Source organism: Castor canadensis, chromosome 3 (genome assembly GCF_047511655.1).
Source record: "Castor canadensis chromosome 3, mCasCan1.hap1v2, whole genome shotgun sequence".
Taxonomy (NCBI): Eukaryota; Metazoa; Chordata; class Mammalia; order Rodentia; family Castoridae; genus Castor; species Castor canadensis.
This window is the reverse complement of record NC_133388.1, coordinates 139,790,422-139,804,257: the sequence shown is the minus strand read 5'-3', so window position 1 is coordinate 139,804,257 and position 13,836 is coordinate 139,790,422. Positions and strand designations below refer to the sequence as shown.

Below are 13,836 nucleotides of genomic sequence, written 5' to 3'. Positions count from 1 at the left end.
GTATCGTATTCCTTTTGTGCTGCTTCATTCACCTTTAGGCTCCAGAACAGAACATTTTTAACCAACGATGACAAATAAACATTTATGTATTAGTAGAACATTAATCTCAGAAAATATATTTCAGTAGATTTAATCTATCATAAAATATACCAATTTTTCATTCCTACAATATACAGGGAATTCAATTTGTAGACAGTTTTTAAAGAAAATAATATGAATCAACTGAATGGATAACACTCAGACATCAGAAGAGCTAAACTGTTGTGGAATTTTTGTAATTTGCTATCTCTAAATCTCTATCTATTTCATTATTCTTTTTTTTCCTCTTAGAGGATGTCTTCCCATTTATTACAATTGCTCCCTTATTTCCATTCCTTTCTGCCTCAAATAGAGCCTTTCTACCCAGGTATCCAATCTCAATGGAGTGTCTCCACTGCGATAAATTGTCCTGAGTAACACTGTGAGTTGTGGAAAGAAAGAATCTGAGTCCAAGTCCTGACTCAGGCAGCAGGATTACCAGCTATGTGACCTTGGGTAATTAATATTTCATTGCCTTAGCTTTCTTAACTTCAAAATGGACATAATAATAATACCCACCTAAAAGATTTGCTGTGAGAAGTAAATGAGTTAATATCTGAAGAAATTTAGACATTATCTTACCACTATCAATGTGCTCAATAAATGTTGGTATCAATTCACTCGCTAAGCTGGTTGGTTAAAGGGGATCAGAAGATGAATAAGGGGCATTGAGATAATAATAAAAACTTGAAGCATTATTATTATTATTTGGTGGTTCTACTGAATGAATCCAGAGCCCCATGCATACTAGGCAAGCACTCTACCACTGAGCTGTATTCCCAGCCCTGACACATTCTTTACAGGAAAAGAGAAAAGAAGTTGGTCAGATATAAAAAAAGAATTAACTGATAGTAATGAAAACCAAGTTGATACATTGATACTAGCTAATTGTTCATCTAGCAACTTACCTGGCAGGTACATACCCCCAAAAATGAAAACATATACATAGAAAAGTTGTATGCAAATATTTATAGTATCATTCTCCACAGTAGCCAAAAATTGGAAAACAAAACAAAACAAATGTCTAATGATGAGAATGAAAAATGTAGTAGACCCATACATGGAAAATTCAGTAAGATAAAGGAATGAAGAGCTAATTCATGCTACAGCATGGATGAACTTTAAAAACATGCCAAATGAAAGATGCCATTAAAGAAGGACTCCATTTACTATGACTGCATCTATATTAAATATCCAGAATACTCAAATCTATAGAGACAGAAAGCAATTAGCAGTCACCTAGGGCCATTGGAGAGAGGATTGGAGATGTTTGTGAACAGCTAAAAGAGTATAAAATTTCTTTGGGGGATGATGAAAATATTCCAAAATCAATTGTGATATGGTAGCATAATTCTGTGAATATTCTAAAAATTCCTATAATTACACTTTAATACATGTACTTGAATTGCATGGTATCTGAATTATATCTCAATCAAGTTTTCACAAATAAAAAAAAAAAAGTAGCAGCAGCACAGCCAAAGACAAGGGCTCAGTGTTCATCACACTGTCAATATGGTAGATTCTGTGGCATATGATTTTGTTCCTTCTCTATCTAATTTAGAAGTGTTCTCATTTAATTTTTAGTCACCTTTCCCTAAATAATTACATGTTTACACATTGAGATTGTTGTCTTACTCATTTTCCTACTCTGATTAATTTAAGAAGATATTTGTTCAGATTACATAATTCCCTGAATTTCAAGGATACCTCTAAGTCCAAAACTTGTGATTTTAAGACCCTCCCCCCCAAAAAAATACCAGAGTACTAACTAGGTAGACAACAGCTTGAGAAAACCCTTGCTTTAAAAAATCTTCTTAAGAGACTTAAAGCAAAAGTCTTTGCAAAAGGAAACCTACTCCAGAGTTGAGATCAGGATCTGCCTGGTTTAGGGCAAAAGGCTTAATGCACTCCTATAATTAGTGAGGTCATTCGCTTTTTGGAGAACCTATCACTTTTACCAAATCATTTCCTGTTCCCTGAAGCTTTGATTAGTCATGTGTACATACAGAACTGTTTTCAGTGCTTGTCCAAGAGTCATGTACAACATCATCAAAGGTTTATTATCTCTAGAGACAGAACACTTAGAATGCACAGGAAGAAATTTCTGCCATCTACTATTAAACAAAATAAGGTATATTAATGATTAACTCATGATCTTCATCAATGTTTAATACATTTTCATATATTATATTATCACTTCTCTTTTTCTCTCTTTCTCTACCTTGCTGTTCTATCTCTCTCTCTCTCTCTCTCTCTTTCTCTCTCCCTCCTCCTGTCACACACACACACACACACACACACACACACACACACACACATAATTTGCTCCAACATTTGAGCAAATCTCCTAAATACACAAAAATATATCACTGAGTTACTGGCAATTTTGCCTTTCTAATCACTTAACATGTGATTGTAAACATATCCATCTTTTATTTACTCATTGAAAGAATTAAATTGCTCACTTTTTGGAAAAGTATATTTTTATGTGTGTGTATGATTTCAATAGCTGCTTCTGTATCAATGGTTTCCCAATAAATTATTAAGCTTCTGGAATACAAGCAGTAGCCATAGCTCACGGAAGGAGTAAAGTGATCGAGTACATGCTACAGGGACTTGTAAGTAAATATTATACCTGACAATCTACTTTGAAACATATACCTAAGTAAATGTTGAAAATTGAGCAATTGGGTATTAAGACAGTTTCTCATTTGTTACTTAAAGACAGGACTTCTACTTGTAAAGTAAGACAGACTGCTTTAAAAATTAAATGGTTCTTTACAAAGCTCATCTTGCTGTTTCTAACACTTAGAGAATGATAGATTTCTCTGAAAAATGTTATTTACATGTTTTCCTTGCATCTAGTTTTAAAGAATTTCATTATGAGTCTGGGAAGTGTCTTCTCAGGTAACAGCCTGGAAAAATCTGGTACTGCTAAGCCATTCTTTCATTTTCAATCACTTAATTTTCTAATAAAGGTTATAATCAAATAACAAATAATAAAAAAAATTATAAGCCACAACTTGCTTTTAAAGAATTATTTCTCAAAAGATATTGAAAGGCTTTTGATAACTATATACTGATATGTTTGTTATATTACATTACATGAGAAATAACTTTTGTGCCTTTAAAAGTATTGCCTGGTTTAAGCTCAACAAATAAAATAAACTCTGAAAGGCAAATTCTGGTATTTGCATAACTCCCATTTTCAGCATCTGAATCTTTAAAAAAATACTATTTATTTGGTGCTGCCACCCACTCTGTTACTCAGTGATAAGTGCTGTAAATACGCCGTGTCTAAAGGCGATACCTTATAAATTGTCTCTGTCAGAACAATGGCAATTAGGCCTGCTACCCAAATTGCCCCAAATGAACAATAAGTGATTTTAGACCTAAAGTATACACACTCCTGTGATTCTCTGGCCTGCCAAATAATAGTTAAAAGTATTTAAAGTCTTTGAAAGACACTGCCCATTACAGTTAGCAAAATGTCCTTATATGCTTTATACACACTAGCTATCATGACTGGGAGCTTCTATATCATTAATAATTCTCTCCTTTCAAATCTAAGACTATTCCAACTTTCCAATGAAAGATCATTCATTAATAAATGTGATCAACTGCATCAATGTCAATAATTGACCATTTTTTGTAGGATCAAGTAGTGAGATTCAGGGAGGCAACATCTCAAAGTCACGAACATCTCAAAGTCAGTGTAAATAGTTCTAAGGAGACTTCAAGCTTTACATAAAAATCATTAGCAAAATTTCAAGGATGGGAGAAAGTGAAAGAAAGGGAGTTCATTAACAACATATGTTAGAAAGAAAAACCCTGGAGTCTTGTAACCAAAAGGAATCACAGTAAGAAGTGAAAGTTAAGCAGGTGTCAGGGAGTTAGTCATGCCTGTAATCCTAGCTACTCTGGAAGCAGGATCAGGAGGATCACAGTTTGAAGCCAGCCCTGGCCAAAATGAGAGCCTATCTCAAAATACCCAACAAGAAACAAAAATGGGCTGAAGGAGTGGCTCAGGTGGTAAAGTGCCTCACTAGGAAGTCCCTGAGTTCAAACCCCAGTTCTGAAAAAAAAAAAAAAGTGAAAGATAATAGTGAAATATAACATTAATTCAAAAAAGATGACTTTTTAAAAAATGAATAGGACTCCCTCCAGTATTAAGAATACCAGGACAAGGAGAGAGAAGGAGACTTAGGGTATGGGTGTGAGTAGATAGTGCTTTAGCTGTTCCTGTGTAGCAAGGTGGAGCCTATGGAGGCACATTCTCTCTCTCAGGTCAGTGGGGTAGTACATTACTGCTCAGGTACCCTGGTGACCGGATGAATTAATGCAGCTTCCAGTGGTGCTTAACTTATAAGCTGAGGCTCTACAAGTGATAACTATTCTATTAGTTCTTTCTGCTTAATACACCAAACACTCAAACATGCTGCTAAAAGGAAACTTGTGGAAAGTGAAAATTCTGTTCTGATAGGAAATATGAAGGTGACCAGTTTAACTAGCAAGTTTCTCCTTCCATGCTTATAAATGTATCATCCCAGTAGACTGTTTTCATGTGTTCAAACTTATCAGTCAGCTCCTACTTTATCCGCAATATCTTTAAGGAAGGCTGCCAGCTTGGAAGCATGTGAGAGGGATCCAAACTAGACAAGACTACAAGCTTTGCACAAGGTTCCAAGCCTTTCTCCTCCTTTCCCATACTCTGCTCTTTCTATCCTCAACTACAAGTTTTCTCATTAACAAAGCCTCCACAAGAAGACCAGGGCATGAGCTGGGAAGAGGCCAGGCTTACAGCACCAGCACAGGCTCTTACAGTCTAGAAGGAGTTGGGCAAGGGGCTTTTCTCTGAATTTCAGTTTCCTTATATGTTTTGATTGGAATAATAACATATAACTGCTACAAAGAGTAAATGTACATAAAGTTTTTAAATCTCAAAACCACCACAAAAATATACTGTCATTGTAAAAAGCAATAAGCAGGGAAGGCAACTATTAATTCTACTGACAAAGTATCTGGCATCAGAAGGGATATTTTTGGTAATAAGCTTCCTAAAATGCCATTAATCATATATGGTCAGTCAATTGCCAACTCTCCCAATAAATGAGGCTCTTTTGGTTGCAGGACACATAGTACAGACTAAAAATCAATATCAGGAAACTTTATAAACTTTTCTCCCAAACTAGAGTTAACCAATACTATTGCCAGATCTTTCAACCCTCAGTCTTGCATTCCACTTCTTTTATCAGCAAATATTCAGGGACATAATTCTTCAAAGCCTAACCTTCCTCTGTGCTGTTCCTTAAAAATTGCTTGATGGGTAAATCTAATCCTAACACTTACTCCTTTAGCAACAGGAGAGGCAAATGTGTATTCTATGCTATTTAATAGTTCCATTGAAAGAAATCCAAAGGGTCTGGTCTCCATACACTTTAATATTTAAATATGTACCTTTACTATATGTTATAGTCAAGATTACAAAATGCCTTTCTTTAAAGATAGGAAAAAGAAATAGTAATAAAAGATTATAAAACCTAGTAAAATAAAATGCTGCTACACATAATTGTTCTTATGTGTGATCACAGCAGTGAAACTGGTAATTACAATAATGTATCTTTAAGCAAAACTCTCCTTGAATGTATTATCAACCGAATTTACAGAACTTATCCAACAGTCTTATAACTTAGCATCCTGGTTATATAAGGGGGTTGGTTTAAGTTGTAATTTAACACATCTTACATTCTTTATTATGTGATTTTCTTCTTGATTTTAGCATTATCTTCCTACATGAAGAACAAAATAAATGTTTCAACTCAGAAAAGTTCTATCCTGCATTGATATTTCCAGCATAATTTTCTTATCAATAAAGTGTAGCCATGCAACAGGGCATAGAGTAATATTGTACTAGGTCTACTGATAAATCAAGGCCAGTCTCATTTGGCCCTTTGACTAAGTGTTGTTGAAAAACAGCATGGAAAGTTTTGATGGCCAGGTCTATAGATTTAACCCTGAAATTTTCTTAGTATACCTGATGTCTAACTACCAAATCTAATCTGTAATTTTTGAGAGCCAAGTTAGAAGCATTGTCTCAGAAAATCCCGTCTCTGAGCAGCACACAGGAAGATAGCTCATATACTGACATGCTAATGGGACACAACTGCCATAGGTAGTTACATTTTAAAACCTGGTACATAGTAGGTGCAAAATAAATGTTTCTGTACTTATTGAAGGTAAACAGTAGGGTATTATTTAGGTATTCTTCAATAGACTTTAGCCCTTGTACCAGGAATGTATAATTACACTCCTGGCTTCTAGAATTTATGAAGACATTTCCTTTAGGGTATTGGTGCCTGTGCCTCTATTATCACTCTCCTCCTCTGCTCTCCTGAAAGACACTGGTAATATGAGGAAAAATTACCTTTAAAGCTTGAATTATCTGAAAAATGAACAAATCTCCACATCTAATTGAACTCAGCCTGAGCATAGGCTCAGACGCAAAGCAAACTTGGTAAAGCATTTCCAGTAGAACTCAGGAAGGCCAGATGTTCTGGAAGCAGAACTGTGGTCATTACGCACATGCCAGCTCCTCCTCACTCCATCCCGGGCCAAGACCCTTTCAGCAGTGCGAGGCCTGCCTAACATATGACTCTGGCTGCAGTACTGCGTGCCAGCCCAGCACCCATGCGAGCATTTCAGCAACTTTACACAGGCTCTACTGATAGGGATGATTAGATTTAAGCCAAGGAAACACACAAGGTCAGTACATTAACTATTAGATAACACCTTTCTTTGTCTGCTTTACCCGAATGACCTCAGTGTGGGCAACAAATGAGTCATTTACTACTTCTGGTTAAATCATACCTGCACTTCACATGAGACAGAATGAATACAAGGTACAGTCAAAAAAAAGTAGCATAAATCATAAAGTATGAGTTGACATGTTCCTGAGGTGTCTGGTAGTGCCAAATTGTTGCCTGTTTCTGTGTTGTTCTGTTTCTTGTGTGGTTGTGTTGGTGATAATGGTGGTGGTGGTGATGTGTGTGTATACAGAAGTGGTTAATAAAAGATGCTCTTAGGGAAGGGTACTGCTCTACCTAACCCTGATTCCTGACATAGTCCCTCCTACCTCCTCGCAATTATTATAAATTCATCTAAATTAAGCAGTCCCTTAAATAAAAACATGCTCTAAAAAAGACTTGAAAGCCTTTTACACCTTTGGAGGCTAACCTACTTTTAAAAAAAGGCTTCTTTGCGTACTTAATTAAAGGAATGTTCATTTTCTTTGGGGAATTAGAAAGATAATCTTGCCATATGGAGTATTTTCCTGACAAGAAGATCTAGGTGGGATAAAATAGTAAGAATGGGAGGAAAATGGAAAGCAGTATAAGAGCGTGGGCTTGCTGTATAGACGGTAGCCTTGGTGAGGAAATGGCACGTAGAAAATAAGAGAGGAGGCTTCCAATGTTATACTTTGCATTTTTTCCAAACGTTTTCTGGGTTTGAAAACAATTTCACACACTAAAAAATGTTTTATCTAACCTGACGTGAATATATTAACCCTGATCTAAATCACTCTTTTCTATGGATATCTATCTGTTACTAGACAGTTTTTGTCCTTTTCTGCAGGAAGACCAAGAGGTTCTCAGCTCAAAATGTGGCATATTCCTTGTCATGTGAATGCAGTGAAAAAAGCCCACATTTGTGCTCAAGTAGCCCTGTTCTAACACATGGTTGTGCTTCAGCAAATGTCAAGCTTAAAAACAGAAGGAGATGTAGTCAGTAAGGCTGGCCAATTACATTGTGATCTGAAAATACCAGTGATTTATTAGTTGCTATTAGCTAACCAACTCCTCTTTATTTGATCTGTGTATTTATTAGTTATATGTGTTATGCAAGCATGCAGTGTTCCACTACAGAAACTGTTTTTTCAATCTCTGCTTGTCTTTTTCTATGAGAATACAATGAAATAATTTGAATTGTGATTGCTATTTTTGAAAAAAATCCTGTAACTGGAATTAAATTTCACACTGCTTTTCAACCTTGAAATGAACACGAATCTGAAACTAATACAAAAAGTACAAAAATTTTCCATATTCAGGTTAACGCTGAGCAACAGAAAAGAATAACTTTTGTTTATCTCTGAAAAACAGCTTTCTTCACCTAAACAAATGACTAGAATAAGATTAAGGAAAACTTGCTTGGTTTTTTAGATACACGCAAATAGTCCAATCTCCTTTTGTGCAATGACTTTCAGCAGATGTGTCCCCCACAATCCCCTGACCTCTTTTGCCATCACACAGGCACAATCACAGTTCAATAACTGAAATGGTACATATCTGGTACATTTGATTTTAAATTGCACAGCTGGGCTCAAACACATTGAATAAAAATACCTGTGGCTCATTGCTAACTTTGAACTGATAGTTATTTTTTCTAGTAAAAACAACAAAAAAGTAAGGTGAAGGTAATTATTCCTTTTTGTTGTTGTCTTTTCACATCCTTCTCCCAGCATACCTCCTTGCATTCTCCTCTATTATGTTTTCCCACACCTTGATTTTAATTCTTAACCCGAATTCTTTCATCTACAGCATGGATAATGAGAAAACCCCAAAAATGTTCCTTGGGGGACTGTTACACTGAAAGTTACCTAGGACTAAATCCCACATGTGTTCCTTTGCTCACTATGGAGACAAGTGATTTGCTCACTGCTCCCAGCCAATTTGAAATCCAAATATGAAAACAGCATTATGGAATTCAGACTACTTCTAGAAGATGCAGGAAGAAAACAAGGCTTGTATAATTAAGTTTTTGACTTTGAACCAGCAAAGCTGTGAACATTTCACTTAAAAAATACATACTTGTAGAAAAGCAGCTTAGGAGCAGGTACAGCAAAATGTGTGTGTTCTGCACAGGGTTGTGGTCAGTCCAATCAAGTGCTCAGAAAAGTTCCATCCATGCTGAGCCAAGAATAAACTCAAGTGTAAATCTGAAATACTGCCAAAGTCTTACTTGTTCTTCCTCAGTTTGAATGTGTAATGTTAAGTAGTTTTCATTGTGAAATTGTACCTTTCCACTGGACTCTTCCGAAAAAGCTGGGGATCATTTAAGAGGTAGATCAAATTGAAGCACGTATTTTTAAAGTACAGATTGGAAATAACAGGGCTTATTACATTCCTGGGTTTAATCATTGATCCACTACACATTCTATGAACTTTTATTGAGGACCGGTTATGTGCATATCAACTGACTAAAATTTTCAAAGAATGCAAAAGCACGAGATTAGAAGAATATAATCAAGTGTAATAAAACCACTATTTTATGTATATAAATACAGATAGATGATAGATAGATACATAGGTACACAGATATATCGACAAATAGATATGGACAGTTAGATATGGATATTTAACTTGCAAGAGCAATTTTAACTATCTATGTACTTAGTACTTATCAACATTGCTTTAAATATACATTAATTCATTAAAAGTGAAGGTTAAGGGCAATTTGAAGTTTCCTCAATTGTTTCATTTTCTCAACCAATTTTGACTCATCATTAAAATTTCGGGAGGAAAAATCAAATCAAAAAAGTTCCTTAGAATTTTAGAGAATTGAAGAAATGAGTAAGATTTTGCTAACAATAACAAAATTGCTTTTTAAAAATCTAAGGAAAACAACATGCCAAAAAATGAATACAGCTTTGTTTGTTTTTGCAGTCATCGTTAGCAATAGGCATAAAGGTATTTTTTTGAGTCCATATGGAAAGATCATCAACACATTCTGCCTCTGGATTCTTTGCCAAAATACCATAACCCACAAGCCATCCACCTTAAACATAAAAGGAAAGGTGTTGTTCTGGTCAAATAAAGAAATAATTTTTACTAGCATACGTCTAATGTTAAAGCTGCCTAAATCCTGCCAAATACATTAAAACAACATCTGTAAAACAGATTTTCATTAAATTGATCAGTTTAAAGTTAAGCAGCTAGGCAGATGATGCTTTTAAGCTAACCCTTAACCTTTAACTTTTAACCTCCTTTAGCTAGAATAAAGGCACACACTTCTTTTAGGTAATAATGCTTCATTTTGACAAAGCAAGGATAAAAGTGGCTTATTCAAATGGAAATGACACATCACCACATTTAGAGTGTTATGAATCAATACATTGTCAATAATGAGAAAAGCTGTTTTCTTGCAGCTCCAAATTTGTCTTACAACTGCTACTTGTTGCTTTCCTCTAATGTCTAAATAGTTCACAATGCAAAATGATGTAAATTAAACTCTTAATGAAAATAATTTTATAGAGATTATTGTCTAGTCATTAATTCTGAAACTATTGTAAGTCTAATTTTAATATTATAGCCAGATGATAAACCATGAATTTTTTCCAGGCCCAGTCTAATTTGTTAGGTTCACATTTAAAAGCAATTAATGTTACTTATGAACCAATTTTATTTTGCCGACACAAACCAACTGAGCTTACTTAATATCCTCATTAAATATCCTCATTTTCAGTGCTTGAAAATCCTCTATGTCTAACTAAAGTCTAAAGTCAGTTTGAAAATACCATGCTCAACATAGCTACTCTGAACTATTTTTTTCTAGTTATTACAAGAATAATGTCCTCCTGAAATGGCTGATAATAGGTTTCAATTGGTCAAATATTTCTCTCCAATCTTTTAATTCAAAGTAAATTTGTTCAAAATAATGTTTTGTTTCTTTATTGACCATATTGAAGCAATACAGTAAGCAAGGATAGTTGGGTATTTAGAGATAACTTAAAAAGTATATTTTACATTATTTGTAAGGTATTTAAGGTAAGAGCTCATCTTTTGGTTGTGGGATCTAAAGTTCTCTTAGCTTTAAAGCCCTCTTTTTCATCAAGTTTTTAGCTGGCTATTATAAATTCAAAGACAATGTCTAACTCTCCCTACAAAGGAACTTCAAGAGTAACTCTGCAGATAGCAAATTGTCCTGCAGAGAGTGAGATGGTCAATCCTTCCATACTTATTGAAGGATTGGATAAATTTAACATAATACACACACACACACACACACACACACACACACCTATACACATTTTAAAAATTATCAAGCAATTTTACTAAATAACCTTTCCTGAGAAAATAAATAATAATTCTCTTCATTTCTTTAAGTTCCCACTTGAGAGTAATAAAATAGAAAAAGTTGTGCATTTGTATCTTCTATTCACAACACATTAATTTAAAGTGTTAGAGTTGCTACGTGAATATAAACACAGCTCATGAATATTCTATATAGCTCCCAGGGTCTAAATCTATTATTTATACAAACTTAATGTCTTTTTTTTCCTCCTAGGTATTCTAAAACTTTTAATAGGTCAGGTATCAACAGAAAAACAAGTAGACAATTGAACAGTTGTCAACTGTTGCTTCAAAACCTATGAATTACAATGCAATTAATCTTTTATATTATATTTTCAATAGTGTCAACTTAGAATCATTCCATTTTACGTCAGGGTGTCCACACCATTCAAAGTGTGTAACCCAAATCTAATGCTTTCATTACGGATCCACAGAGTCCCAATATCACAGGAATGATGTTAGAAATTCTCACGCCAAGTCTTAAGGTTTTTATGCATAGTACATCCATCTAGCATTTGAACTTCGAGAAACAACCCAAACACAGAGTACTAGAGAAAATAGAGCTCTAGTTTCTAATAATTCCTGTACCTAATCTAGATAACCACATTTGCTTTTTGTTGTGTGTTTGCAATTTTAAATAGGATTAGAAAAGCCATAGGTATTATAATCGTTGGTTGACTCCTAATAGTACAGTTATCACTGATTTCTAGTATAAATCAATAGACAACATTTGCAAAATGGATTTTGTAATCATATTTAGAGCTTGTTACAATGACTAATAGCTTGCAATATTTTTAGAATTTTAATGTCCTCTAGACAAAAAAGTTTTTAATAAGTTCACAAGTTATTTATCATAGAAATAGATTGTTACATTTGTACATGAACCAAGCCAATCAGGACAGTCCAGTGAACAAACTGGAGGGAAAAAAATGAGTCAGTAATTAGGGTTTAGAAATGTCAAGACAAGTCGTGCAGTAAATGATGCCCATCGCTTGCACATGTGCACTAGATCTTCAATATAAAAGTGCATTTGCCATTTTATAAGGGGGAAAAAACATTACTAGTTGGGAAAAGTCATGCAAAACAACAACAGAGTTTACTTTCTTTTGAAGAATTTCAACTAATGCTAAGGAGATTGTGTTTATTCTATGTGAGTGAGAGCGCATGCACACAAAAATACAGCATGTTTGGATCATTCAGGTTTGTCACCATATGATGCACTCACAGGATAGGATGTCACTCTTTGTCCTCTGCTCCCTGCAACCATTAACACCTAGCCAAGAATGGTGCTAAAACCTATATAGGTTTTAGGTTTTAAAAACACACAAATAACAGAGATTTTAAAGTATTATCTGATTTATGACACTAGCCAAAAAAGTTCTTTCATTAAAAGGAAGCCAATGAAACAATCAATGCCACTGAGAAAGGTGGACATGGGACATACACAAATCTTTTTAAATAAATTCTCCATTGTCATATATTTCAATATGCTTTTCACAGTGTTAATCCGAAACTGTGTACCTTGCCCTTCTTTTTTTTCCCTCTCCCTCTCTCTCTCTCTCTTTTTTTTTTTTACCTTGCAGATCTGTACTCCAAGATCTGAAACAGTTAATTTCCTTGTCTACTTCGTGCCAACGGAAATGGATGTCACTGCTTACCTTGTAGAGCTTCAGGGCTGCCTCGTGCCTATGATTGGTGGTATGTAAGCGTAATTTATCCACACTGTTGGTGTAGTAGTCACAGGCGTTACATTTTAGGTGCACAGGGTTGCCAATGGCAATGCACTTCAACCTCCACTCATTGCTTTTGCCCCCTTCTTTAATGTGGGCCACCAGTTGATATTTCTGCATATGTTTATCAGTCTTGCAGTGGAGCTGGAAGTTGGCTTTGAGCTGAGTGTTGTAGTTACAGAGCTTGCACTGGTAGATATCTCCAATTACAGCCCTCCATTCCTCTTCAGGGAGAGAGCGCTCACTGCTCACATGCACACTTAGGGCCTCCAGGCTGTCAGAGGTGAATTTGTTGCAAACAGCACACTGGAATAGCTTCAGCGCTGGGTCACTGATATAAGGTGACAGCTCTCCTGCAGTAAGGAGGGATAGGTCATCACCCATTAGCTGACCACTGGCAAGCCGGATTTCAGGCGGCAGCTCATTATTTACTACAGGAAAAAAATTAAAAAGGAAAAAATAGACTAGAAAACATAGCACACACAAAGGAATCTGTAAAATAAAGTCTTGACAAGGAATGTGCTTTCTCTAGAGTTTAAACTATAAAAAGCTATAATAGGATTGAATCAGGATCAATTACAATCATCCTTTTCAACTTCTAAATTCCCTCATCAGATAGCTTTAATTACTCCTACTGGGCATGATGTCATTCTGAAATTTGTATTTTCCAGGACAAGAAAGTTGATCAATACCATAACAAAACATTCACGTGTTTGCAATTTAAGAGCCTAGATAAACTTCCATAAACACTAATTGTGATTTCCCAATTTGTCTTAAAGCTTTTGATGAGATTTGGCTAATACTGTATGTGTGCCTGTAATCTACTGCCAAATACCTGGGATAAGGTAATGGTGTTGATGTTGTTTTAATTATCTTCAATCACAGCCACTAAAATATTTTTC

At 35.1% G+C, this 13,836-nt stretch overlaps 1 protein-coding gene across 3 annotated transcripts in view; it reads right to left on the bottom strand.

Annotated features, from left to right (window-relative positions):
• Nucleotides 1-13,836, bottom strand: part of Zfhx4 (zinc finger homeobox 4) — a 177,396-nt gene that overhangs the window by 137,624 nt on the left and 25,936 nt on the right. For 2 of the 3 annotated variants that reach the window (XM_020183403.2, XM_020183404.2), the window contains exon 3: nucleotides 12,863-13,365. In XM_020183403.2, coding sequence (XP_020038992.2) covers nucleotides 12,863-13,365 — 503 coding nt within the window. The remainder of the gene's footprint in view (nucleotides 1-12,862; nucleotides 13,366-13,836) is intronic. The other variant, XM_020183405.2, reaches the window with a different exon arrangement.